The sequence below is a fragment of the Prionailurus bengalensis genome, chromosome B2 (genome assembly GCF_016509475.1).
Source record: "Prionailurus bengalensis isolate Pbe53 chromosome B2, Fcat_Pben_1.1_paternal_pri, whole genome shotgun sequence".
Classification (NCBI taxonomy): domain Eukaryota; kingdom Metazoa; phylum Chordata; class Mammalia; order Carnivora; family Felidae; genus Prionailurus; species Prionailurus bengalensis.
Window position 1 is genome coordinate 144,466,754 of NC_057349.1, and position 13,170 is coordinate 144,479,923.

The 13,170-nt window shown below is 49.7% G+C and overlaps 1 protein-coding gene across 1 annotated transcript in view; it reads right to left on the bottom strand.

Moving 5' to 3' along the window:
- PLG (plasminogen) overlaps positions 1-13,170 on the bottom strand; it is a 42,879-nt gene that overhangs the window by 2,984 nt on the left and 26,725 nt on the right. The window contains exons 11-17 of the mRNA XM_043592698.1: positions 11,857-12,038; positions 10,154-10,302; positions 8,506-8,599; positions 6,208-6,328; positions 4,728-4,802; positions 3,971-4,111; positions 2,224-2,330 (exon numbers count right to left, since the gene is read on the bottom strand). Of these exons, the coding sequence (XP_043448633.1) occupies positions 2,224-2,330; positions 3,971-4,111; positions 4,728-4,802; positions 6,208-6,328; positions 8,506-8,599; positions 10,154-10,302; positions 11,857-12,038 (869 nt within the window). The remainder of the gene's footprint in view (positions 1-2,223; positions 2,331-3,970; positions 4,112-4,727; positions 4,803-6,207; positions 6,329-8,505; positions 8,600-10,153; positions 10,303-11,856; positions 12,039-13,170) is intronic.

The following is a 13,170-nucleotide window of genomic DNA, read 5'->3' on the forward strand; positions in this document are numbered from 1 at the left end:
CCCAGTTTTCGAATCTCGCAAGCCCGGCTTTCACGTGCCTCGCAAAAAAGCGTTGCTAGCGTGGAACAGCCAAGAGACGGGGTGCTACTCCTTCTCCAAAGACTTTGAATACACTCGGACGGTCGTGTTGAGTTTGGAATACCTACGCTGGATCTGGAGTTGACAGGAGCGTGGACGGGGACCGCCATCTGGGAAGGAGAGGCTTGACCCAGCTCTGGCTGGGCAGAGCCACCGTGGAAGAAGGGCCCGAGGAGGCTTCGGGTGGGGTGCACTACTTGAATTGAGTACTCGTGGGGAGGGACCAGCCTTCTCAAATATCCTGCTGAAAACTGATTTATTCAAGTGTCTTGCCCTTGTATCTGCTTTCTGAGCAAGGCCCGTCCTGATGCTGGTGACAAAATCCCCCACTAGCTGGCGGGGAAATTGGTGTGGTCTGTGCAGAAGTGCTGCCATCGTGTGGCCACAGTAGAGATGGCATTGCTGAGGGCCGGGAGGCTGGAGTGTCCTAGATAGGGGCGCCCTGATAGGGGCTGTGGGGAGGAAGAGGCAGCAGCCCTAGAAGCACTCTGCCGATGAAGGACTAACCGGAACGAGCCCCTTGCCTGAATGCTTACCTTGCTTTGAAATAGCAAGTCAGGGAAAGTCCGGAGACTGAAAGGGAGAACGGGAGAGTTTTGACTTCACGCCGAGAAGCTGAGAACACTGATCTAACGTTACTCCTGACATAAGAAAAGTGGTAAACAGGCCTGACTCCTGTTTCGTGACTCCTCCTGGTTCACTGAGTACACGGAGAATCGTCTTCCCACTCGACCTGGGGGTGAGGCCAGGGTAGATGGAGGCACCTACCACAGGATGGCAGTTAGAAAATTGTGGATGGTGGCCATGTCCAGTGCTCCGTGCACCCCTCCCATCGTTGCCCCCACCATGGCCCTGCAGCCCGTTTTCTAGCTGAGGAAACAGGTTCAAAAAGAGCCTGCAGCCGATAGGTGGGAGTCGGGGTTCTGACTCAGAACCCCCCTTGCCCGCCCTTTGTGCACGTGGCTCCCAGGGGGCCGCCCTGTGCCTTCTCGGAACCTCAGATCCCTCGTTTCCAAAATGGAAACAAAAAATATTGAACTCACAGGGGTTTGGGATGTTTAAATTTTTTTAAAGGCAAAACAGCGGAGTAGACTGTCACATCCACAGCGACGCTTCATTTGGGAAGCTTTCCCTTTAACTTCTCAGTGCTCACAGCCTCCAAAGCACGGAAAGTAGGGGACGTGCAACATTCAGGAGGTGGGGTTTCACAAATGTAATTAAAGTGCAGAAAGAAGGAAGGCAGATTTGAAGTGACCAAGGCCAGTCATTTTTAACCTTTTTTTCCCCCAAACCACAAAACCTTGCTTAAACGAAAGCTAATAACAAAATACTGTGTGAAACACAATTCGAAAACGCGGGTTTTACAGGTGAGGGCTTCCAGGCCAAGTGGTACAAGGAGACAAGGTGATTTGTCCAGTTTGCCCAGCGAGCGGCAGAACGAGATCTACCCTCCGGAGCCCCTGACCCCCATTCTGGAGCCCTCACCAACGCTTAGAGAAATCGAGGCAGCGATCTAAGGCATTCTTACAATGTTTTGAGGCCCGAGTCGGACGAATATAATCCCTATCAGGGCCTACTGCCAAGAGAAGATGGGGCCCCCCAAATGCAGCACGAGTGCTGATACAGGATCGTGCATAAGCATTTCCTCTTTCACGCACACCCCATCAACCAACAGCGAACGCCACCGTAGGGCTGGGACCTTCCTCCCTTTCCCGCAGCTGTCAGTCTGTCCCACCACCAACAGCCTCTCCACGCCTACGAATGCATGTGGGGATCTGGGGAGATGAGCTTAACGTAATTTTTGTTGTTGTGTCGTGCCGTGTTAGGGAGCTCAGTGTGGCTAACTTCACATGAAGAATAATCAAACACCCTTAATGTTTAGGTCTACTTCAAAACCCTACTTACCTGGGGATGGGATATCAACGTTGCATGTATGGGCCAAGAGACTCAGTCCCAAGAGGGACTACTCCGTCCCTCGCCCACGTCCCTCGACGATGAATTATGGAGACTTAGGCGGGAACCAAGACAAAGTCAGGAAGGGTGGACCCTCAGGAAAAGTGGTAGGAATTTGCACAAATGGTCGTTTTCTCCTGTAGGCTACAGGTCTACACCAATTCCTTGTGTGAGTTTGGGAATTTCTCTCACCTTGGGTGTCTCCCCAGCCAGTGATGTAACATAATGTCCGGTCAGCAACCACATAATTTGGGGGTGGCAGACAAGCTGGGATCACTTTGGAGGTGATGACGGCGGATCTGAAAGAAAAACATCAAAAGTTACATCGGACTGCCTCGCCAGGATTCTTGCGCCACTCCTCTGTTGGTCACTCACAACAAGATGCCATCGGCCCAAAGCCCCCAGAATCCTCTGAGCTGGTATTTCCCTGCTCCACTGACACAGTACGATGCAGAAAACACCTTTTCTCCTTGTGCTGGCCTGGCCCATCCTGGCTCACCCCACGCTGTCTGGAATCCACCAGATACGGTACATGTGTTCTCTGGGCCTTGTTGCCCGGCCCAAATGCGCCTATTCTCAAAATAGCTGTCCGATCAGCCTTCTCCATTGGCACCAGTTTCCAAATATCACTCACTTTAAGTAACATAAGCAGATTTATCGTTTCGTCAGACTTAACAAAATTCTATTTCAACAGGGAAAATAAAACCAAAGACAGGGAAGGGCGCCTGGGTGGCTCCATCGGTTAAGCATCCGACTTCGACTCGGGTCATGATCTCACAGTTCGCGCGTTTGGGTGAGCTTGAGCCCCGCTTTGGGCAAAAACATGAGCTCCGCTTCGGGTGAGCCCTGCTTCTCTCCCACTCGCTCTCTGCCCCTCACTCACTTTCGCCCTCTCTTTCTCTCTCTCTCCCAAAAAAGCAAAAGCAAAAACAAAAACATAGATAGGAGGAAGAGGAACTTGCATTTGTGAATTGTGTGTGTATGTGTTTGTGTGTGGGTCTATATTGTAGCTTTTTGAAAAAACTATTTACTTGGGGTGGGGGAGAGCACAAGCGGGGGCGAGGCAGAGAGAGGGAGACAGGGGATCTGAAGTGGGCTCCGCACGGATAGCAGTGACCGACACGTGGGGCTCGAACTCACAAACTGCGAGATCGTGACCTGAGCCAAAGTCGGATGCTCAACCCACTGAGCCATCTAGGCGCCCCTATATTGTAGCTTTTGAAGTGCTTTGAAACATGTGGTTTCGTTTGGTTTCCCCCAAACAAATTATTGTTTTGAGAGGAGAACGGTCAACCTGGAAGAATTGAATACTTCTCTGATTATGGATGTATGTTAGCTGAATGGCCAACGTTAAGTGAGAGTTCATGCACTTCGTATTTCAACTCACTCCTTTTCCACACAAGGAAACCGAATCCTGGTGCCTCTTTTCAATTGTTAGTCTCAAGTTAGCTAACATACAGTGTAGTCTTGGTTTCAGGAGTAGATTCCTGTGATTCATCACTTACATACAACACCCAGTGCTCATCCCAACAAGTGCCCTCCTTAATGCCCATCACCCATTTTCCCTTCCTCCCTCCCCCCCATCAGCCCTCAGTTTGTTCTCTGTATTTAAGAGCCTCTTAGGGTTTGCCTCCCTCTCTGTTTTTATCTCCCCTTCCCCTGTGATCATCTGTTAAGTTTCTCAAATTCCACCTACGAGTGAAATCCTGTGATATCTGTCTGATGCCTTTTTTCAAGAGCACAGCTAATGTGTGGCAGAATGGGACCGAACCCAGGTTTTCTCTGTTCCCCAAAGCCTTTGTGTCTTTCATGTCCTAGATGGTGTCTGCCCCCACCACACACACACACACATACGCACAACTCTGTTATGCTCATGAAACCCGGGCATAAACAAATGTTATCCCTGATCTTGGGGTGAAAACCAAGAGTGAGTTGGTACCTGCTTAGCTTCAGCAAGGCAATATCTGCACGTGTGGGCTCCAAGAACAGCTTGGATACCTCTATGTCCTGAACATCCGTTTCAAGATTTAGTTCTCGATGTGCGCCCAGGATGACCTTATACGCTGCAGGCCTTGAGGATCTAGGAAAGGTGGTGACATTCGGAGCAAAGTCATGTGCCAGCCCCTTCATCAGGTGGCCTTCTGAGTCATAAACATGGCGTCTTCTCCCCACCTCGCTACCCACAGTCAGCGACCTCCAAGTGGCAAGAGAGAAAGCTCACCATTTACTTGAATCTGGTCACTAAGGAATGTTCTCAAGCTGCTTTTGGCCTGACCACAGAAGAAGAATGGACAGATACCCATGTCGGGAGAACCTGGGAGGACCCGTGTCTGTCACAGTGAGGAGGCCTGTTCTACCATGGACCCAGGCCTACATACCCACCCTCCCTAGAAATATTCCCCTTCTCTCTCATCCAGTGGCCCTGGAAATTCTGATTCAACCTTCACATCCATTTCCTGGTCCCTAGTGTCACTGCCATAAAAAGAAGGAAGGAAGGAAGGAAGGAAGGAAGGAAGGAAGGAAGGAGAAAAGGAGGGAGGGATGGAGAAAAGACGGAGGGAAGGAGGAAAGAAAGGAGGGAGAGAGGGAGAAAAGAAGGGGCAGAGAGAGAAAGAAAGGAGGGAGGAAATCAGGAAAGGAGAGGGGGAGAGAGGCAGAGAGTTTTTAAGACAAGTCTTCATGTTCCCCAGACATACCTCTCCAAGCAGTGGGCAGCTGTCAACACCCACTCTGGGGCTATTAAAGTCCCTCCACAGAAGTGCTGTCCAAATCTATAAGGAAAATTGCCAGAATTTTAGTTCAAATCGGATGATATGTTCTACAGAAAGCCCGAAAGAAGTATTCACTCAATTTTAACAAAGTTGATGCTCCCATAGGAAAAGGCTACCAGCCTATCATCAGGATGGCAAGAACTTTGAGTTGTGCTTCAGTAGTGTATTTTCCAGAAGGTCTCATCCTCACCACGCTTTAGCTGGCAGGGGGAGACCCAGGCACAACCGGTCCACAGGAGAACAGAGCCATGGGGCTGCAACAGGAAGTCCACACCCGTGGCTTAGACTTGTTGGCCCCGGATTCCAACAGAAGTGACCAGCCAAAGGTCCTACCCTTGAGGCCTCTTTTATTTCTTTATGGAAAGACCTATGCAAGACCTGAACCAAATGTGACCCCGAATAGCTGTGATTTGTGGGAATCTGCTCATATTTACCCTTTGGGTGTCAGCCACTCCTTCTTAATGAAAGGGATACAAATTGTTAAGTGCCCGAATAATCAGTCAGGAAATAGACCACAGCACGGTTGGGGAAAGAAAGAACCTGAAATGTGTGAAAGGTGAGGGTTTGTATAGCAAAGAGTTAATAAATGATAAAGTGAAGAGAAGAAAAGCCAACTCAACAAAAGAATGAAATACACTGAAGTCGAGTTTAGTGGTGGCATCTCCCAAATATAGGGAAGGAAGGCAATTGAGAACAACAACCGAATGCAGAAGTGTTGCCCTGGTGTCGAAACAAGATGACAGAGCAACACAGAAAACAGATCAGCCTGTTTCACACGTGCGCTTTATAAGAGGCATCCAGGAAAATCGAACTTATTAAAAGCCCATGCCACTGAAACAGTCACCCGAACCTTCTGGGTTCCATAGGACCAGAACTGATCACTCTTGAATTATGGTGCTCCTGAACTTAGAGTGAAGACATGGGATGTGCTTGTGAATGAATGGCTGAGCACCTTTTGATTAAATTCAAGAATTCACAAAAGTGTAAAAAAAAAAAAAAGGGTATTGGTCAAAGATTATAGATAACTTTGTCCATGCCTCCCTCAACGTAACACATTTCTAAAAATACCCCCTGCCCTTTGTCTTCCAAAGAGACAATAGACATTGATAAAAAACCCTCCAGGCATCTCCAATACTTTGCCAGAAATATCGGAATTTGGTGTAAGTTGCTACATCCGCAGAGTTTGATGATAGATGCCCAGATCAAGGAAAATATTCCAATTCTGGCTATTTTCAAAGTAGAGAACCTAGAAAAATATAATTTTATTTTTGTAGTTTTCCTTCCTCCTAAGAATATAGAGGCAGGTACTGATAACTTAAGCTCTGTGGATTCAGTGTGAAATGAGAAAGGTTTTGCAGGGCTTACCTAGAAGAATGGAACTAATCGTTTCTGGAAATGTTGTTACCTTGTTCTAAGACTGACTTGCCAGGGCCAAGAATGTGGGTTGGCCACACATCCACCTACAACCCTTCCAGGACATTTCTTCGGCTCCACCTGGGGCTTCCCACAATCAAATGAAGCGGACGCTGTGGCACAAAGTGGAGAAGAGAGTCACATGTAAAGAAGCGAAATGAAAGGTATCCATTGCGTCACACAACCCCAGAGAGATCAATGGGTCATGGTCAAAGCACTAAGGTTTTGACATCTCGAAGCCCAAACTGAACAGCAAAGTCACAAGCATCTTTTGGGATATTTTTTTCCCCTTGACCTCAAAAGTGGCAGTAGACAACACAGAACCTTCTCCTTTCAGGAAAATGTAAGTGCTCTTGTATTATTTTGGAGGTAGGGATTAAGCAGAGTTAGGTGTTACAGTGAGAGTTTGCTGAGGGCGCCATGACACAAATGTTATTCTGACTTGATGGGATTTATCTAGGTTCTCATCTCCATCATCATCTCCCTCTTCTTCTTCCTCTTTCTCCTTCTCTGTCTTCTTCTTCTTCTTCTTCTTCTTCCTCTGTGCCATCTGAACCACACAAAGTTTACTGAAAACCATAGTTGTCATGTCCATTGAAAGGCACGATGGGTATTTTTTTTGATGTGAAATTCTGTATGTACATACATGTACCCGTGTGTGTGTGTGTGTGTGTGTACAGTTGTATGTAACAAAGCGAACTGTCCTAAACACCTCTCAGCCAGCCTCGGGACAGGGCTTCCAGAAGCTTCCAAAGACTAACCCAATGCCCTGGGGATGACTTACAGCCACTTGCCCTATTCTCTATTGCCCTCCTACCTTTCCCCCTAGGCAATAAGGGCAGTGCTCCTTCCTTGGTACCACCCACTAATGCCTAAAACAGCTCTAGCCTCCAAAAGGCCAGAGCATCTGGTGGTGGCCAAGGGCTGCACCTGTGAAGTTACTGCACTTCTCCTCCATGGGCATTGAGGAGCATCATCCCAGGCACAGCTGTGGAGCCCATGACAGGCATGTCATGCTGATAAGACAACTTAAAGGCCATCCTGCCAAGCGAGCGGCCTGTCCAGCACGGAGAGCCTGGGCCGTAAGAGGCGGCCAGGTATTCCAGAAGGGGCAGGGCTGGTGATCAGGAGTGACCCGCTGAAGGGAAGGCAGTAACCCCATTCAGAGACTTCCAGATGAAGGGGCCGCCAAGAGAGCTTCTGCAGAACAGAGAGAACACCCACTCGAGGAAGATTCAGCTATGAACTCCCCCCAAATCCAGACAGCAGAATAACAGCAGCCGAGCGCAAACTTGCCCGTCACCCTGGCCGCTCCTTCCACCCCTCGGCTCTACCCAGGAGGGCCCCAGGTGCAAAGCCTGGCCAAGTGGCTCCCGTGCTCTTCACCTGTGCTCCCGACTGCCCCCCAACCGCCTCTGCGTGCTGGTCTTCAGTGATTCTGCAGTCAGAGCTTCTCCCTCCCCAGCACTAGTCCCTCCACCAGGCAGACACAATCAGACACAATCAGACACGATCAGACACAATCACATGTAACCAAGCCGAGCAAAGGGGAGGTCCAGCCTGGTTTTCTGTAACCGGCACGAATTCTGTGTGCAAAGACAGGTCTGCAGGAGATGACACAGGGTCCAAATCAAAGAGGCTGACGTTGTTCTCCAGACCTTCCCATGGATCTGTTATTCCAAATTTTCTCCTTTCCCTGATCCAAGCTTCTGGCTCCCTGGAAAACCTCAGGGAAATGAGGAAAGAATCCAGACAAGCTTTCTCTAAGTTATGTGGCTAATGTGTGGGTAATGAATAGTAATCTGAGGAGAAAGGAGATTTGGGGCTTGGTAAAAATCTACATTACTTCTCATTGAATTCTTAGGATGACAGTTTATAGGTTTGCAACGTACATGGTATGCTTAGCTGGGTCATGTTGTTCGTATGTTTTTTCTTACTTCTCAGCCACTGAGAGAGAAGAGTCACCTGTCTGGGGACTGGACTTAAATTTGCTTTTCAGGCAGCCCAAGCGGGACATGGAGAATTCAGTGAGACCATCCTGAGGCTGATCGGATCACCTCTAAGTTTGCTCTTTGCGAAGATGGTGTATTTACTTTGTTTAGGTGTCAGGGAAGGGGACTCCCTAACAAATGGGGCCACCAGGAGGACAGATTCAAGAGGCCCAGGATGAAGAGAGGGCAGCCCACCTGACGCACTCAGCTCAGAGCCTTCCTTTTGCAAATCTGTATCGGGGAGATGATGCTGCATTTATCCGAGAAGTCATCCCCTTCCAGAAAGGCAAGCAACTTACCACACTGAGGGACATCACAGTAGTCAAAAAGTTTCCTTGGACTCATCGTGTAGCACCAAGGACCATTGACATCACCATCGGGATTGCGGCAGTACTGAAAACAAAAGGCAGGTGTATGGAGGGCTGGGCACAGCAGGGCAGAGAAGGTATTCAGACAGACATTTCACTGCTGTCGTTAGAAGCTGCATAGTGGGGCGCCTGGGTGGCTCAGTCGGTTAATCGTCCAATTTCGCTTCAGGTCATGATCTATCAGCTCAAGAGTTCAAGCCCCGCCTCGGGCTCTCTGCTGTCAGCCCACAGCCCACTTCAGATCCTCAGTCCCCCTCTCTCTGCCCCTCCCCCGCTCAATCTCTCTGACTCTCTCAAAATAAACACACTTAAAAAAAAGATAAAAGGTAGTGTTCCTAGTTTATTGCAGTAGGGGGCAAGGTTATTTTTTTAGGATATTATAAAGCTTCTGACTCAGTTTGACATCAGTCAAGCCCCCTGTGAGTGGATAGAACCCCCGAGGGGCTAAGGTAGAGGTGCTATAGGTTTTTCTCTTTAAAAAAAAATTTTTTTTACATTTATTTATTTTTTGAGAGACATAGATAGGGCACAAGTTGGGCAGGGGCAGAGCGACAAGGAGACACGGAATCCGAAGCAGTCTCCATGCTCCGAGCTGTCAGCCCAGAGCCCGATGTGGGGCTCAGACCCACGAACTGTGAGATCATGACCTGAGCTGAAGTCGGACGCTTAACCGACTGAGCCACCCAGGCGCCCTGGGGTGCTATAGGTTTTCCTTAATGTTTATTTTATTTTTGAGAGTGAGGGAGCACGCATGAGCAGAGGAGGGGCAGAGAGAGGGGGATAGCGGATCCAACTTGGGCTCTGTGCTGACAGCAGCCCGTCCGATGTGGGGCTCAAAGTCATGAATTGTGAGATCATGACCTGAGCCAAAGTCAGACGCTCAACTGGCTGAGCCCCCCAGGTGCTCTGGGTAGAGGTGATAGAAAGGGGCCGCCCCTCCAGCAGCCTGTGTCAGCGGACCTCTTAGAGACCAAGCAGTAGCAAAAGTGGACCGTGGGACACGACTGACTCATCCCTAGGTTCACCTCTGCGGTGTCCTCCCCAGTGACGCCCATCTGCTCTTGTTCCAGAAACTGTTCTTGGCAACCATGCACATTCCAACAGGGTCAAGCCACAGGAAGGCGATGTCTTTCTTTTCCTGTCCTGTATAGACCCCCCACATAAACCACCCCACAGAGTGGGTGAGACTAGGAAAAACCCTACCGCGTGGAGTCCTAATGGACCATCCACATTTTTTTCTAGAAAAATTTGACTAAAATGTCACATAAGTCACCCTTGACCACCAGAATGTAGAAGACAAATGCTAGAAAGTAGAAACAGCCCACAATGTTAAAGGTCACAGGCGAAGTGAGGGGCCTGAGCCCAGTGGCCACAAGCCCGGAGGTCCGCTTGCCCTTGGAAAGGGTCGTTGCCACGTGCTGATGCCAGTTACTCGGAGGCTGAGTTCCTGAGGTCTCTCCTAATCCTCTCTGCCGCCCCCGAGGACCTGTCCAGCTGCCTTGCTGTACCACAGGACCAATCCTCTTTGCAAAGATTGGTCAGCAGAAGGCCAAATAGAGTCCAAATCAAAGTGGCTTACGTTTTTTTCCAGACCTGACTGTGGATTTGTCACAGGAGTGAAAATACCGTGTCTGTGGGGCTCCTGGGCTCCCCACTCCTGGCAGGGGATGCCCGAAACGGTGGTTGCCCTCTTGCCCCGGTATCCTTTGCCATTCCCGAACATGCAGTCTGTAGGGAAAAGAAAATGGGGGGGGGGGGGGTGATATGTCCTGCGCGGTTCCGGGATGGCAAGGAAGATATACAGCCCGCGCGGATTCTCTGACGACAGATCCTGCGGTCACATTCTCAGGGCCCTGGAATGCTGACAATCCCAGTGAGCGCTGACTACTTTAAAATGTTACTGGAAACGCTACTGCCTGGGAAATAATCACAAGCCAAGATGTTAGCATGGGAATTTTGGCTAGGACACTAGGTCAATTTCGTAACAAGGGGAGTTTTAGCACGTGGAGGGTTGACAAGACGCAGGTAGTTCTGTGAGCCGTCAGGCGACCCTTGGGCACCCCATTCTCATCGAGGGTGGATAAAAAGAGTGCGGACTGAAAAGGATTTTATAAACAAGTCTATCTTGGCTGGAGCTGTGCTGTGAGTTCCCACCCTCTGCGGTGAAAGGGTTCCTAAAGAAATGACTTGGGGCCTCTTCCTCAAGCCCATCTTCAACTCGAGCCTCAGGAAAGGGAGCTTCCACAAGACACCCCCCCCCCCACCGAGAACATGATACATACCCCATAGGGGGACCCAGGGCACCAGTGCTCTGATGGCCATTTGGAAAATACAAAAAACAAAAGCTGGGCCAGCTAGCTTCTCTGCCAGGAAGGGGGGCCATCTGGGAAGGCTAGAACCTCAGTGTTTGCCAGGACCAGGGGAGGGGAGTTACCCCGCGCACCAAAGGTGAGGCAGGCATGAGGGAGACCCATGGGGGGGTCATCTCAAGTACTATCTAGGAGGGATATGCAGACGGGCACAGAGCCTAGGGTGTCACTGAGAGAGAGGAAAGAGAGATGCGCTCAGCCTGGTCAAGGGAACGGGAGGTGAGCATTTCAGAGGAACCAAGCCCATCTCAGCAAGGAGAGGGGTCTCAACTTCCAACAAAGTTCTTGTTTTAGTCATTACCCTCTGGAGGTGTTTGAGTTACCTGAATGTGGCCAGATGGGCCCTGCACCCCTGAGTCTCCATGCTGGGGCCAAGGGGAGACAAGCCCAGAAGCAGGTGCTAAGCACCCAGAGCTACATACACTCCCAGGGCCAGGGAAGCACAGGGGAGCGTGATTATTTTCCTCGGATGACAATCACAACCCTGTGTTCGGGCCCAGGCACCCCGCAAGCCACATATCCACCTTCCCAGGTTTGTGTCAGGGAGCCTCACCCAACTGCCTTCCGAGCCTTCCTAACTCAGTACATTCAAACCCGAATTAATCATTTCTACTTCTCCATGGAGGAGGTGAGCGTTGGGTGTTCCAGCAGATTCCATCCTGGCCAGTACTGCCATGGTCAGCCCCTCAGTCTCCTCGGGCTCACATTTCATCCATCCCTCACCACCAATTGGTTTGCAAGTCCTTAAAACGTGGCCCACCCACGTCACACGGGCAGTAGCGGCTGTGGCCTCCGGTGGCCGACCGTCAGCCGGGGCTCAGTTGCCTGTAGCAATAAAGCCCTTCCAAGAGACGTCCCACCTCGCATCCTCCCGATGCCCAGGTGTGTGGACGTCAGGGCACGGACTTCTCACCTGACTCGGAAGGGTCCTCTGCACTCGGAACCTGGGAAACAGTCGGGGACTTGGTGGCACTCTCTTCTCTGTCCGGACATTTTTTCAGGTTACAGAATTCCCAGCGGACACTGGGGTCGGTGGTGTAACACCAAGGGCTCTTGTCGGCGTCTGGGTTCCTGCAGTAGTTCATGGTCAGGCCGCTGTGGAGTCCACAATACAGGGCGTGAGAGGTGGAGAATCTTCTGGGGCCCTCCCAGGCTTTTGTTATAACAGACTGATTGATAGAAAGTGACTTTGAAATCGTTCCCTTACCTGTACCTCAGTGCCAATTGCTATTATAATCATGACAAGCACAGATGGTTCTCAACTTCTAAACAACGGGGTACATTTAAAGCACAGCTTATAGGGGCGCCTGGGGGCTCAGTCAGTTAAGCACCCAACTCTGGGTTTTGGCTCAGGTCACCTTCTTGCAGTTTCATGAGTTCGAGCCCAGTGTTGGGCAGAGGCTGCTTGGGAGTCTCTCACTCTCTCTCTATCCCCCTTCCCCACTCATGCCGTCTCTATCTCTCTCAAAATAAATAAACTTAAAAAAATGTTTTTAAACCATAGCTTATAATTTTTACTTTAATAATACAGTTTATATGCACTTCATATAAATAAATTTTTTTAATTTTTTTTTCAACGTTTATTTATTTTGGGGACAGAGAGAGACAGAGCATGAACGGGGGAGGGGCAGAGAGAGAGGGAGACACAGAATCGGAAACAGGCTCCAGGCTCCGAGCCATCAGCCCAGAGCCTGACGCGGGGCTCGAACTCACGGACCGCGAGATCGTGACCTGGCTGAAGTCGGACGCTTAACCGACTGCGCCACCCAGGTGCCCCTATATGCACTTCATATAAAAACAGATAATACCTAAATGTGTAAAAGAAAATACCTAAATGTCTTCCTTTCCCTGGGAATGTTATATACGTTTCCCCAGGGATAACCAATACTGATTTTAAAGCAGATGTTTTAGATTTTTTTTTCTTATGCACATACAAATATATCTCTATCTCTATCTTATGAATACACAGAGCTATGTAAGTAGGAACTGAATATTTCCCCTGAGGAGTGACGTGGTGACCACACTCCCAGGCCAGCCCCCTCCATTGACTGGTTCACCATGTTGCTAAAATGCTGTGCACTTAGCATGAAAACACTGTAAATAGCCTCTCAGGTAGATCTCGTGGGCTTGGGCTTTGAAAGATTAAGAAAAGCTCGCCTGGAAAACTAGCTCCCAGGCAGAATGTGTTTCTCTAAAGGATGCCTTCTGGGGAAATGCAGGGGTGGGG